This window comes from Cucurbita pepo, chromosome 14 (assembly GCF_057944985.1).
Source record: "Cucurbita pepo subsp. pepo isolate OVF chromosome 14, ASM5794498v1, whole genome shotgun sequence".
NCBI lineage: Eukaryota > Viridiplantae > Streptophyta > Magnoliopsida > Cucurbitales > Cucurbitaceae > Cucurbita > Cucurbita pepo.
The window spans coordinates 6254161-6268662 of record NC_141811.1 but is presented as its reverse complement, the minus strand read 5'-3'; the positions used below and the strand labels follow the sequence as shown (position 1 = coordinate 6268662).

The 14502-nt window shown below is 35.7% G+C and overlaps 2 protein-coding genes across 5 annotated transcripts; one reads left to right on the top strand and one right to left on the bottom strand.

Annotated features, from left to right (window-relative positions):
• Positions 1–1143: 1143 nt before the first annotated feature.
• LOC111810023 (uncharacterized) lies at positions 1144–3712 on the top strand. Of its 3 annotated transcripts, none has more exons than XM_087117456.1 (3): positions 1144–1304; positions 2043–2440; positions 3310–3712. In XM_087117456.1, exons 2-3 carry the CDS (start codon positions 2147–2149, stop codon positions 3451–3453), a joined length of 438 nt encoding a protein of 145 aa, XP_086973582.1. In that variant the 5' UTR covers positions 1144–1304; positions 2043–2146; the 3' UTR covers positions 3454–3712. The 3 variants fall into 3 exon arrangements, with proteins under 3 accessions (XP_086973582.1, XP_086973583.1, XP_023552325.1); XM_087117457.1 differs by lacking the exon at positions 1144–1304 and adding an exon at positions 1446–1914; XM_023696557.2 differs by lacking the exon at positions 1144–1304 and having other exon boundaries at positions 2039–2440.
• Positions 3713–4023: 311 nt separating this feature from the next.
• LOC111810021 (MACPF domain-containing protein At4g24290) lies at positions 4024–11534 on the bottom strand. 2 transcript variants are annotated; one of them, XM_023696555.2, is made up of 7 exons: positions 11379–11534; positions 10635–10936; positions 9181–9419; positions 8396–8597; positions 7134–7320; positions 6212–6378; positions 4024–5174 (listed from the first exon to the last, which is right to left on the bottom strand). In XM_023696555.2, the coding sequence occupies exons 2-7, from the start codon at positions 10893–10895 to the stop codon at positions 4488–4490; spliced, it is 1743 nt and encodes a 580-aa protein (XP_023552323.2). In that variant the 5' UTR covers positions 10896–10936; positions 11379–11534; the 3' UTR covers positions 4024–4487. The 2 variants fall into 2 exon arrangements, with proteins under 2 accessions (XP_023552323.2, XP_023552324.2); XM_023696556.2 differs by having other exon boundaries at positions 10635–10912; positions 11379–11527.
• Between the last annotated feature and the right edge of the window lie 2968 nt (positions 11535–14502).

Genomic DNA, 14502 nt, shown 5'->3' with positions numbered 1-14502 from the left:
AGAAAACTCGAGGAACGATTCAACATCGCTACCGGTTTATGACTGTTAGATGAAGAGAAATTGTTTCCATGAGTGTGTTCATAATGTGTTCATGAAAACCATGATCCTAGAATGATTAATTCTGAAAGCATATAGTTTATGTTTGTTTTCTCTTCTACTGTGAGTAAATATGGATGAACAATCATTACTGAGGTGAGGTAGGTGAGGTAAAAGTAATGATTCTGAGTATGGGGTTAGTGCATGTAATTATTTGATTCAAATGTTATATTGGAAATTTAGGAGATGATCTGAGCAAGATGGCTGTAAAACCTCCTCCAACTTTCTGACCACCTTAACTTAGCTCATCCATGGTGACTGGGTTTAGTTTGGACTAAAATCTTTGTCTTTTTTAAATTACTAAGAACCCATTCTTATTCTGAGATTCCAGATTGGTTGAGGAGAATGAAACATTTTTTATAAAGGTAGATACCGAGCGGTGTGCCAGCAAGGATACTAAATCCGAAGGGGGTGGATATCGGGCAGTATGCCAGCGAAGATCCCACATCAATTGGAGAGAGGAACGAGTATGAGGACGTTGGGCCCTGAAGGAGGATGGATTGTGAGATCCCCACATCGATTGGAGAGAAGAATGAGTTATGGACACTGCGCCCCGAAGGTGGGTGGACTGTGAAATCCTACATCGATCGAAGAGAATAACAAATACCAGCGAGGACGTTGGGACCCGAAGGTGGGTGGATTGTGAGATTCTACATTAATTGAAGAGAAGAACAAGTGCCAGCGAGGATGCTAGGCCTTGAAGGTGGGTGGATTGTGAGATCTCACATCAGTTAGGAAGGAGAACGGACATTCTTTATAAGGGTGTGAAAATCTCTTCCTAGCATACACGTTTTAAAAACTTTGAGGGAAAGTCTAAAAGAAGACAATATTCACTAGCGGTGAGTTTGAGTTGTTACACTTATTTTGGGTCGGAGACAGGGAGGACCATTCTTTTGCTTTCTTTAAGATTGTTGCTTCAGACAAAGTATAGTATTCACTAAGCTACGCATCACAATTAAATGGAAAAAAGTGCAGCAACCAAAAAGTGTGCACTGGGTTGGGCTGTGTTGGCTGCTTTCTATATTAAAAAATGCTTTGAGAAGAATAGATGTCTTGTTTTTTTCATGACAGCTTAGCTATGGAATGGGAAGTATTGAACTTTAGAAACTCTTAAGAAACTGATTTAGTTTATAGCAGATGATATCAGAATATAAGTAACTGGCATCACAGAGGATCTTGGGCATCTTCTTCCTCTTCCCTTGGCTTCTGTAAGTGCTTGCTTTTTGTTTATTATTCTCTTCTCATTCTTCTTTTAACACTTGCACGTACACAGGCCACCCCCACCCAAATGTGCGGAGCGCTCGATATCTTAATCATTGAAGCATGTAATGTAACAGCTTAAGGCCACCGCTAGTAGAGTTTCCATACCCTTATAAAGGATGTTTTGTTATCTTCCCAATCGATGTGAGATCTCACAATTCACCTCCATTTGGGGCCAGTGTCCTCACCGGCACTCTGTTCCCTTCTCCAATCCATGTGGGACCCCCCAATCCACCCCCTTTCGGGGCTAAGCCTCCTCGCTGGCACATCGTCCGGTGTCTGGCTGTAATACTATTTGTAATGGCCCAAGCCCACCGCTAGCAAATATTGTCCTATTTGGATTTTCCCTTTCGGGCTTCCCCTCAAGGTTTTTTAAAACGTGTCTGTTAGGAAGAGGTTTCCACACTCTTATAAAGAATGTTTCGTTCTACTCCCCATCCGAAGTGGAATCTTACCTTAGAAAAACAAAATATATTGGAAGTTCCTTCTTTCCTGCAGTTAGCTGAAGATCTAGAAAAGATAAGACAAAGACCCCTTCCCCCCACTTGACTCTCTATGGTGTGTGTGGTGTTGTTCCTTGTACAATTACCTTTATAAGATGTTTGCCCCTCTTGTGTCAAAATTCGTGGCTCTGCCATGGGGATGGGATTCAAATAAGAATACTGAGAAAATCTGTTTCTTTTCAGAGCTAAGGGTCATCAGCAGCAATACATTCATATGTGGAAGCCATTTTCATCAGAATCAGTTTTTCTCCAAGCATTCAGTTGAAGAAGATCGAAACCACAGAGGTATGAGTGAGGTTGGTTCTGAAAGATCAAAGTCATGGAACATATACACAACTTCAGAGCAGAGCCCATCATCATCTCAAACAAGCATTGGTCAAGAAGCTCCATGGAAGAGCTTTGGATCCTCCATGAATGCCATTTCCTTTGGCTTTGTTGCCACTGCAATCTTGATATCAATGTTCCTTATCATGGCAATCTTTGAGCATCTGTTTAGACCAACATCTCCTTTCTCCTCATCTGAAGTGACCAACAACTCCGCAGAATCAGGTCCTGCGGAGAAATTTGCAAGTCTTAATACGGTACGTCTCGACCTGGGTTGTTTATCTTTACGTTTTAAGTTTCTTGTCTTGTGGGATTTAGATTCTTGTAACTCTTCAGTGCTTTCCCCTCAATTGAAATTAAGTGTTTCAGTTGCTGAGGCTTTAAACCACTTCATATCATTATAGAATAAGCCTTCTTCCCCCTGAACAGATTTGCTTAGAAGATCAGTTTAAGACAACTTAAAGCCAACTCTTGTTATCTAGAATAACTATAAGTATGCTTGTCTGAACCACTCTTTTACTTCATCAAACAGGACTATAGAAGCTAACATTCTTTAGGAAAATCAAGATTTTGTTAGTGTTCGAGTCTAGAATAATTATAAATACGTTTATTTTTCATATCTCGGTACTTTCTAGAAAATGCGGAGATATCTATAACAGTTCATACATTTTTTTCACCCTTCATATTTTCTTCTTAGTGCCAAACCTCAGTGGTAGAAAATGATACCTCGAGACTTGAAAGTAGATATCTTTTTCTCCAGTACAAACCGGTATTGAAGTTGATTTGAATGCATCTTGATCGATCACATGACGTAGAATCGTACCAGACTTGTTTCACGAGCAGCTTCATAAGCTTCATCTCTTGATAAAACCTACACAGAAAACAACTGTTATTTCCTAACTAGTTTTGTTTCTACTATATTTAAAAAATAACTGTTCTCTTTGTCTTCTTCAAGAACATCATCTTTTATCATAACAGTGACAAGACACAGAACATCGACACAAACCAGTACCCATCATTACAGAATACATGCTTTTCTTTTAAGGTCAAGTCAAGTCAAGTCATTGTACTGAACATTGGAAATGATATGGTTTTGTTTATTGAGTTTGTGGTTTTTCTATGGCAGGTGCCAACATCATATGCGTCTGATTTCTCAGTGTTGATGCCAGGGCAGCACATCCCCACCTTCATAGCGCAACCAGCTCCTCTGCCATGCCAAAGAGAGAGGATTTATTGGCCATCTCATGACCATAATTTTTTAGGTCCTTGAGGCAAATATATGGTATTTCTTGCCACCATAGAAAGCAGTTACTGTATTTAGGAAAACTATCAGCTCTGCTTCTTCTCAGAATAATAATACTTTGTGCTTCTTCACCCACAGGGAGATTTGCCAAATGCTGATACTTTTTGGTTCCCAGTTTCTCATCTGTAAATTGATTATCAAAGAAGTCAGCAGTATTAAAACGATTCTACTTGTTTGATAAAGATTTGAGATATAAGTAGAAATCACCGCACTTTTATGCTCATCATTTTAGGCTGATGGTGAATCTTCGCTTCTTGTCTATTGCCAAATTTGAGAAGGGGAATGTAAAACCTTACTAAATCAAGTACATAAAGATTAATGACGAGAATTAAATTATGTATTCAAGAACTAAAAATAAAACCGAACAAAATTGAAACTTATATTGTATGGCACTCATTTTTCTTATGGATACAAACTTACAGATAACCTTCTTGAGAGGAAGAAAAGGCACTCGGGGAAGTTATGTTGACCCTGTAATATAATATCATCTTACTCACTCGGGGCTCAAAAGTTTCTCAGTGAGGAACAGCTTCAAGATTCAAGAATTTAAAGAGTGTTTGTTTGAAAGCTTTCATTCACAAACATGGCTAACAAGCACAAGAAACATTTGAAATCTCTACTTATCCACAGACCTGAAAATGTTATGTACAAATATTACGTGAAAAGGTGCAAGAACCTTCAATGTGTTGAATTCCTATTACCTACACAAAAAGTAAATTACATCACCGACATAGATGACTCCTCGTTTGAATTGTAACCGAATACACAGCAGAGTCATCCAACGTTGTCTCACTCCTTGAATTATTTCACTCCTTGTGCTTAATTGGATTGTTCTAAAAGAGGATCTAACTCCTCTCTTAACACTTCTCCTTTTCAGAGCAGTTGAGACCCTTCAGCCTGGTTAGAAGATCTGCTGTTGATTATCGATAATCTCTAGCCTTCAACCCGCTTGCTTTACGACTTCCATTCATACTTGACACCAATCAAACAAATACAACGAGCTAATTATCATTGATTTCTTCTTCATCCGGTAATATTACAGTTAGTAAGGAAAACCTAACCCGGAGGGAGATCCTCCCCTTCTCCACCATGAGCCTTGCCCCAGAAACAACCCAATACCCAGGAGTATCTTGGGGTCCTCTTTTCATTTCAGTGGTATCTACAAATTTCAGAAGCTTAGGGGCCTGTACAGGCACTGGTGGACCCCCAGGATACACAGCAGAGTTTATAATCACATCAGCTGGTTTTGGAGGTGGTTTCTGAACTGTTGAGAAATGATGACTGATTAGTGTTGATATAAGTCCAGACTTGGCGGCCAGTCCAGGTGAACCTTCCCACTCTGGCTGCCTTACAACCGTTGCTCCCAAAACTGAAGAGAAGCGGAGTCGCAGAAACAGAACATTTTTCATTCCATGATTTACAACCTGCAACTGTGCCCCAGTTACAATTGAGAGATCCTCATCGGCCTCAATAGGAGCAGTGCACACATGAGAAAAGTACTTGGACTGAACTTTTTCAAGATATCTGCGATCGTATGACTCCTGACAGAAGTTGCCATTTGGATCCTCCGTAAGTTGAAAAATTTTGGGTAAAGAGGAGAGGTGTTGCAAGTGGATGGATAAACAGTTGCTTCTTTTACCTTCCAAATAAAGCCGGAGACCCGTAACTGGCCTCCTGCCCACATCAACCTGTGATGAAAGACACAAGTGAATCAAAGGGCTTCAATTATATTTTCTAAAGCTAGAAAGTCACTGAATTCTGGAACTAGTGATTTTGTTCCATTATTATTATTAACCCTGGAATGAGATAATAATTTGGGTCAAGTAGATTGGTTCTTTTTGTTAAAGTTCGGTTTTCAAAGATTCTGCAAGACTGTATTCTGAAGTCCAAAGAACCAGCATAACGATACACCTTTTAGAGGACACCGACATCAAAGTAGGAGTCTTGTACCACATCATTGTCAGAATTTCCTACTAATTTCTTGATTCACAAGGCTTGTTGCCAAACTGAGCATAGTTCAATTAGCATAAAGGGTGTAGCTTCGACTAAGAAACCAAAAGTTCGAATCTCTCATCCCACATATGGTTGAACTCAAGGACGACAGTATAGCATGTTTGGATGCCAGTCCGGCAAAGATAAATTAAAGAATGAAAAAAAAAAATTAATGACTTCATCCCTTTTCTTATCATATATCCTATTTTCTGCCTTTGTAAGGATCCAACCATCAACTACATAATTTTGGAGTAGCCAGAGGAAAAGTTTTTCTGAAATGCTTCCAGTAAAGAAATATCTGGCCTAGACTAACTTTCACATAAATGATGGTAACTATGTAGAAAATAAAAATATATGCATTAGATAGCAACAATTAATCGTGCATACTTTTTGCATGTTTTTTAGTCAAAACTTTCTGCATGCAAGTGTGGTTTCTAGAACTAGATTTCATGTTTTCCTCTTTCGAATGTGACCTTGTAATTCTGCTCCTACTGACATAGTTACGAATTAGCAAGATCTCATGGGGTGGATACATCCAAGGTTTTATATCTAACAATTAGGGTAATTTCATGAAAAGCCCATAACGGTGTCCAAACCCTTGGGTTGACTATTTGAATATTTCAAGATCCAGCTCCCCCAAGTTACGGATGATAAAAGAAGATTCCAGAATGCAGATCATTCATAATTTTATGCAGTACGCAGAAAACAAAAACTTCAAGAAAAGAAACCATACTGGAGTAGTATTCACATAAAGCTTTGATCCCATAAGGCTAAACTGTAGAGATGCCAAGTTGTGTTGTTTGCGCTGTGGACCAAGTGGAAGCTCACTGAATATTGGCGCCCATTGCCTTGGGAGCTGAAACTCCAAAAATTGATGAAGCTCTTCAATTGGTGGTTTGTCTGCAATAACAAAAAAGGAAGTATTAAAAAATGCAATTGAACACCTTGAGAGCCACAGCTAATAACACGTAGGCAAATGCACGTAATGCAATGATCAAGGAGAGCCACAATAACCAAAATTTATTTGTACTGTAGGAAAATTACAGTATGGGTTTCCCAATTAAAACAGCATGTTATCACTTCCCTTTTCTTGGAAACTATTCTGAAACAAGGCACGTCTTTTTCTTGATGTAGTGGGAAGGTGTCATCAAAGGTTCAAACTCCCAATAGGAGTTCACAAAAGATCACCCAAGTTGAGTAAATTACAAAGGGAATTAAAGAGTGAATAACCCATAAAGTATTTTCTAGATTAAGTATTTCTTATGAAGTATTATCTTTAATTCCTTACAACCCATGGGCCACAACAAATTTCCTCCATATGAATTTAGAAAAACCTATCTCCAGTTGGTATAGATTGCTTCAAACTGAATTAGACAGTCTATAGTCATGTTTCTTGTCTCTATTTAGGGTCCATTTTTATAATTATTGGTTGTCTTTAATTTCAACCACGGAGACCCTTCATTTTCATAATTCCTTTATACAGGCTCCTGTTGTATTGGATTTTTCATTTTTACTTTCTTTCTTTTTGCCTTTGTGCATTATTTCATTTGTCTTGATAAAAGCAATATTTATATAGATAGATAGATATAAACAAGGCACATTGATAAGCCAGTGCTATCGATTCGGACTTTTCAAGCAGGATGTACTTTACTCACATCGCAAATAAAGATTTATTGCATGGCTCAAGAACCCACTTCCTGGAACTCCATTCAATAAAGAAGTAATTGGGATGAACGACATTGAGATCACGTCTGGCTCCAACTGAACTGTCTGCAACCACTCATGATGAGGGTAGTTCATCCTGTCACTTCCACCTCTTCTCTTGTAAATGGTTAGAATATCCTGGCAAGCAAATTAATTTACTAGAAAATATGTCAAAATAATCCAAAGTATCTCATCATTGTGACAATATAATGATTAATATAAAAGCAAAAAGAGATATCCAACAACCCTCTCAACAAAATACAATTAGATTTAGGTGAAAACTTTCAACAAATGCCACGCATTTTCAACAAGCTCATAGATAATTTTGTGCAAAAGTTATGGATTATCAGCTTGAGGCCCTAAAGCAACGAAAAATATGCATGTCAAACAACAATTAAATTATTAACGATCATATAAACTGAATTGATACTTTCTTGGATGGAAAGTCTGTTACTTTTAAATCAAAATTTAATGACAGAAGAAAATCACCATTCAATCAGTTCACTGGATGGATATAAGTAAATCTTTTACTTTAACAAGTGGAACACGGCAACAAACCAGTTAATCCAGGAGTCAATAAAATACATAAAGAATTTTATTGAGTTAATTAGCAAACAAATACAGTTGTCATTCTCTCTTTTTATTTCTTTTTAAATGAGTATGATTTATTAATATATAAAGTAATCTAGTCTGGAATGTAATAAAATCCCGGCTACCAATCCAACTAGGGGATGTTAGTATTAGGGTTAAAAGTGGATACAAGAAATAGGAAGAACGATTAAAATATAATCAGGCATCACTTTCTAAAGGAACTAAGGTAATAAGCACAGCGAAGACAAGTATGTCAAACGGTAAGAACTTTGTAACTAATGTCAGTAATATGTTTAACAACTTTGTGGCATCTTTCACTTAATCAATCATAAGTGTTTCATTTCCCATGGACTTGCTTTCTAAGGCACGTGTTGTGGGTAAAGATTTCTATTTAATGCAATACGTTAACTTAACAACAGGTACCAAAAATGAGATTTGACTTGAATTGAAGTACCAAAATAAAATATTTGAAAGTATAAAGTCCAAAATGGAATAATTATGCTTCAAGAACTAAAATAGAATCTAAACCCATTTCAGTTTTCAAATATTTAGCAATCATCAATAACTAAAATAATATTTGCTGGAGAAACAAATTATGTAAATATGCTCAAATATAAGAAACCTTGTCATTGTAGTAAATCTGTTCAGAACCCATTCCATATTGTCCAATGGTCTCTGAAAACCTTTTATCTGCCATCTCCTTCAATCTTTTCTGCACTTCAGAAGGTTGAAGAGTAGAAGAATGCTGCTGCTTCATATATATCACATCCTTTCCTCCCATCTTTAAGCCAACAATAATGTGGGTGCCGAAGGTTTCAATAAACCTAAGACAATAAAGTAGGCAACATGATTAATTTAACTTCCCAAACTCAAAAAAGGTGAAAAACACAATTTAACTTCTTAAACATCAGTGTTTATAGCAAAAGTTGACGATAACATTTACTACGGGTAAAATATAAGTAAATAATAATGCATTCATAATATGACTCAAAAAGAAACTAAATATTTAAGGACGAAATAAAAAAGAGAGGATAAATTAATCATTCTCTGGCAGCACATTGTTGGAAACTGTCAATAGCACGTCATAAGACTTGCCCAAAATTAGTTATCATTATTCTTTTTCTTTTTTCTTAGCATGTTGAGTTTTAAGCCTACTTCCAAAACCCCCATACCATTAAGAACTCTACTGTTCCTCTAAAATCAAATAGTCAAATTAATTATATAGTGACCATTAAACTCAAGGACATGTTGCTAGTTCTCAGCTGATCTTTTATTCTCCGCTAATCAGGTAGAACTAAAACAAATTATTGGAGTGTGAACTAGAAGGAATATAACACAAAAATTTTCTTAGCAACGAGGTAATAAAGAGAAAAAAATTAGTTCTGTATCTTGTAAGAAGGAATGCACCTTGCAAGTGCAGCAGGGTCCCAAGTTGAAGGCACTGCTTTCCTTACGTGATCGCAGAGTACCATCTGTGATTTTTCCAAAGCAACTGTGTACAGGGTAATAAAGACCCCATCAAAAGCTAGGTTCTTCGTATTGGCTGCATCTTTCTGCCAACATCCTGAAAACTCGAACATGGTGTTTAAGTGACCTGAAGGAATTTTACCAGTCAAAGTCATCTCCTGATTAAACTGCTCGGACATCTGCATTTTAAATTTTTAATGCTACACAATTAGTAGACATTGTTGAACACACAAGAACAGAAAAGTATGGTTTTGCATAATTGCACTATATTTGACGATCTTATATCATGGAGAAACAGGATTGTAAGAATATATTTTTTAAAAAAAATCTATGGAAAGTTATTTTAACTTCTGAAATACAGGATTTGATGCTGCATTGCTCCAAGAAAAATCAAGTAAAATGAATAAAATGCTTAATTAAAATGGCAATGAAATATTGGGCTTTTCTTCCAATACTATTGATTAAAAACCTAGAAGCAAAACAACAAGGAACTCAATACAAAAATCTAAGATTAATTAGAGCAACCTTAAACCAAGATGCATCACAAAGACATTTCATCAGTTTAGACGCTCTTGAATACTCTAACTGTAATTGCCTCATACTTGAAATTTTTTATACAGAATAGTTTAGTCATTTCATCTTTTTTTTCCCTTGGGGGTTAGAAGCTAAACAAGAATGTAAATAACAGCCTATGCATCTTTAAACCGCTTGTCAAAATTTTAAAGGCTACTAATACCTAGATTTCCTTCAATTCCATAGGACTAACATCAGATATGCAGGTCTCCACATGAACATTCACGTATATATACACAAAATTCACGTATATATACACAAAATATGTTGTTAAATTTATTCCTCCTGGAGACCTTGCAGAACCAAAATCTTGGAGAAGCTGACGTGAAAATTTGGGGCTTTTTTTTTTTTTTTTTTTTTTTTTGAAATTTCCCCTCACAAACAGATAAGGGAGGTGGTTCTTACAGCCCCTAAAGAAGAAATAAAACGGCCGGGAATGGTTGGTACTTGCACAGGAGAATTCTAGTTGTTCTAGTCAACTGTGTCGCTGTGCTTGAATCTAAGCATGTGCTTTCTAACATTATGCAAGCTTTCAAGTTATGTCCAGATAACGACACTGGTTTCTCAGTGGATGTGATTTTGAGGATATAAAGACCTAGACAAAGTTCACCGTGGAGGCAAGTAAAAACTGTCCTTTCATTCCTCCTCTAACCCAACAATCTATTTCCATTTCAACAGAGTCAAAGACCAAACTAATATTACCAACAATAGTTATCATGCAGAATCACACACTGCTACAGCATAATCGTACCAAAGCTTTTCAGAAGAAAAACATAGTACCAGATCCATAACTATCCAAGCATTAAAATTAAGAGCAATACCTGTTGGAAAGAGAGAACATCAGACCTGAACCTCGTTCGCTCCCCTTTGTCACACTTAATTGATTTGGGTACATTTGAGATTAAAATCCCACCAGGAAGAACAATCTCATGACCCACACCTTCATCAATTTCTATCAGCCGAGAACCATGAAAATTCCCTTTACAGTACTTGAGTCTTAGATCAATCGTTATGTCATATCCACGACCAATAGATCCAATGGCTATCTCCGCTGCCTTGGAAGGATGAACTTTAAGCGCCATAACTCAAGCACACATCACTATAGACCACGACCAGATGAACACTACACATTAGCAGCAAATACCAACCAGATAAATACTAAGCTGAAACAAGAAGGAACTTTAAAAAATTAAGACCCGACATTCGAGACAAAGGACATATCCAGCTCAAAACAAATAAGCTAGATCCAAATCTCCATAAACACTACAGCAAATCAAATCCCAAGTCAAAAATTGACCGAAACAGAATCTAAACAGTTCAGACTATCATGACCGAATCCAAAACTCCAGTGGGGTAACAGCAATTATACTTCAGTTAACGTTGTGATAAAGCTCGTTGACGATCCCAAAAAATACAAAAGCCAATAAGAGCTCAAATTCACAAATAAAGAAAAATAAAATACAACGACAAGTCGAGAACAGATTCAAATTCAGCAAAAATGTAGAAAGAACAAAGTTCCACAAACAGAAATCTCCAAAAACAACAATCAGTTTCGCAGTGCTTACATTGATAGACCTCGAATTGGAGAGGAAATTGAGAGGAGGAAATTGAGAGGAGGAAGAGAGCGCGAAGTGAAGAGGAGTAAATTGTGAGCCCTAGAAGATGGAGTTCTTTTTTCTTTCTTTCAGAAGGGAAAAAGAAAATTTAAAAATAATAAAATAAATAATAAATAAATAAATTCTTCTTTGGAGGGTTTGACCAAAGAGTTTTCATAGACACGTGAGGTAGAAGCCGGCAATCCGTCGAACTTTCCGGTTTTTTATTTAATTTTTTTTTTTTTTTTTTAATTTCGTAGTGCTAACATCACTGTCCTGTGATGAATTAAGCTCACCCACACGCTTTTCTTTTCATTTTGGTTTAAATATTATTTTAATTCTCATACTTTTAATATTTATTCACTTGGTCCCTATACTTTTAATATTTATTAAGAAGCTCGTTCAAATAGATTGACTATGGCGAGGAAGTGCCTCCTCATGATTGAATCCTGGGAAAAGCCCCAGTGAATGAACAGTTGAGAGTCGTTATTCCTAAGACAGACATGCCCTCGACTTAATATTCCTAGTAGAATCTGTAGGTGTAAAACAAAAGAAGCTGGCGGCTCGTAATTGAACTTTTGTCGAACGAGTGATATGCTAGTTAGCGAAGAGAAGTGAGCCGAGTTAAGAGTTAGATGAATCAATGACTATTTGACGGTAGGTTTAGTTGTCTTTTGTTGAAGGGAAGATGATTAGAAATGCAACCAAAATCTCACATTTAACGGATCAAAACCATTGTTCTTAGGAGCCTATTTTGAGCTAGTCTTATCACCGAGGCTAACCAGACTAGATCGGACCACATTGGCCCCAATAAGCTCAACCATTAATCGTGACTTCAAGAGAAACCCTAGACACTATGTATAAAAGGTGTTAGACGAACACGACTCTCCACAATGGTATGATATTGTCCACTTCGAGCATAAGCCTTCATGGTTTTGTTTTGTGCTCCCCCAAAAGGCCTCATCCCAATGGAGAGAGTATTCTTTGTTTATGAACCCATGATCATTCCCTAAATTAGCCGATGTGGGACTTTCATCATCCAACAAAAGGAACATAGTAACAAATACGGCATTGTAACAACTCAAACCCACCGTTAGTAGATATTGTTCACTTTGGCCCGTTACATATCGTCGCTAGCCTTACGATTTTAAAACCTGTTTGCTAGGGAGAGATTTCCACACCCTAATAAGAAATGTTTCGTTCCCCTCTCCAACCGACGTGGGATCTCACACACATTGATCCCCAATTTTCTATTTTATCGATCACCTCATCGTATTTCACTACTAAGCTCGTGTATATCTTGTGTGTCATGAGATATATGAAAATAATTTCGACCCACCCATAAGATTATCCGTCTTTAAAAAAGAAAAGGAAAATATATTGATATATTGAATTATTGAATTATTTTTTACCTTTTCAATAATTTTCCTTCGAATTATATCGGTCCCTAGCGTGTAAGCAAAGGAAGAAAAAACCAACCATTTATCTTTTTCAATAAATCAATAAATGTCAATTTCACCTTTTTTTTTCCTTTTTTAATTTAAATTTAAATTTAAATTATTTCTAAACTCTAAAAAATTATCTTCCTATTAAAATTTTATTTTATTTTAATTAAAATGCCTATTTTTAGTCATTAATTTGTTTTTAAATAATTATTTTAGTGTAAGGATCAAAATAATTATTTAAAAAAAAAATTAATTTTCTATTATTTTTATTTTATTAAATTAATAAAACGTTTCAACCACGAGTTATTTAATTAATTTCTTAATATTTAATTTAACTTATTTTTAATTACTTTTGACCATTCTTTTATATACACACACATAAGAATCATATCATATCTCTCCCATGTTTGATTATTTTATGCAATAATTAAAAAATACAAAAAGAATATTATATAAATTAAATAGGAATGGGCAAAATTTGGAAAAAAAAAAAAGAAAAAAAGGAAAATACATGCTAAAGTCACATGTCATTCACATCACCCATTTTTTTTTTTTTCCTTTGTAAATACAATTTTTGATATAATAAAACCAAAAAAATAATATTTAAAAAGAGTTGGTCATTGACCAACATGCCAAACTTTGAATTTTTTTGGGGATTCCTTTCATACATAAAGAAGAACTTCATTTGGATCTTGTGTGTCCTTCATGGGGTATATATCGTTACCCTTCTAATCTCGGGATGCTCACCCTCACCGTGAGGGATGTCTGAGCTAGTGGCCTTGTTTTCTGTTTGACTGGTTCGAGTGTTGTTCTTTGTTCGGACATGATATTATACCTAGACCTCTACTTGTAACGTCTGAGGCAATACATTGTCTAAATTCATCGAACTTTGATTCAATAGGGCTCTTCCAGTGTCAAAAGCTCAAATGAGGTGCTGCCCTAACTGATCCTCACCCCTGTTGACGCTATGCTATTTCGAACCCCTAGCACTAGCCAACTCTAACATAGATTCATAATACTGTCGTTCGTCTTCTCCTCTTTTCGGTTTATATTGCTACAAGAAGTTGACTTCAAAGTAAACTCGACGATGAACACGACGATATATCCTTCACGATACTCACTTTCACATCAACTAAGAGAAAGACATAAGAAAAATCCAAATCTCGTTTAATTTTTATGGTCCAAAATCGGCCAACAAACCAATTTTTCAATAATGTCAACTTTTGTTCATCATTTTCAAAATTATTATATTCCATATGTCCATATCAATTCAACAACCCACATGCCCTAAACTATTTCTAACTTTTTTTTTTTTTTAATTTTTATATTACTTTTTAAAATTATATTTAAGGGTATTTTAAAAAAAATTAAAAGTTCAAGCGTATTAATGAAAATTTAAATGTTATTTTTAAAATAAAATATGACCCGTTTCTCTGTAGAATTAATAGTAATTATGTCTTTAATTTTTTTTTTCTCGAACTTGTAAGGATCTTCTTGAAACTTTAGAAAAATTATGGATTTTTTAAAATTAATTTAACAAAATATTAAAGATGTATGTACCAAAAAAAAAAAACGCTAATTAACATGTGTACCTTCTGATAAAGTATGTTCATACGTCCACATTTGTTGTACTAAAATAAAGACAGTGA

Coding starts and splice junctions, on each gene's coding strand:
- LOC111810023 (XM_087117456.1), top strand. CDS start 2,147: ATGAGTGAGGTTGGTTCTGAAAGATCAAAGTCATGGAACATATACACA. Junction 2,441..3,309: donor AATTTGCAAGTCTTAATACG/GTACGTCTCGAC, acceptor TTTCTATGGCAG/GTGCCAACATCATATGCGTC.
- LOC111810021 (XM_023696555.2), bottom strand. CDS start 10,895: ATGGCGCTTAAAGTTCATCCTTCCAAGGCAGCGGAGATAGCCATTGGA. Junction 8,598..9,180: donor GACCCTGCTGCACTTGCAAG/GTGCATTCCTTC, acceptor TTATTGTCTTAG/GTTTATTGAAACCTTCGGCA. Junction 7,321..8,395: donor AGATTTACTACAATGACAAG/GTTTCTTATATT, acceptor TTTGCTTGCCAG/GATATTCTAACCATTTACAA.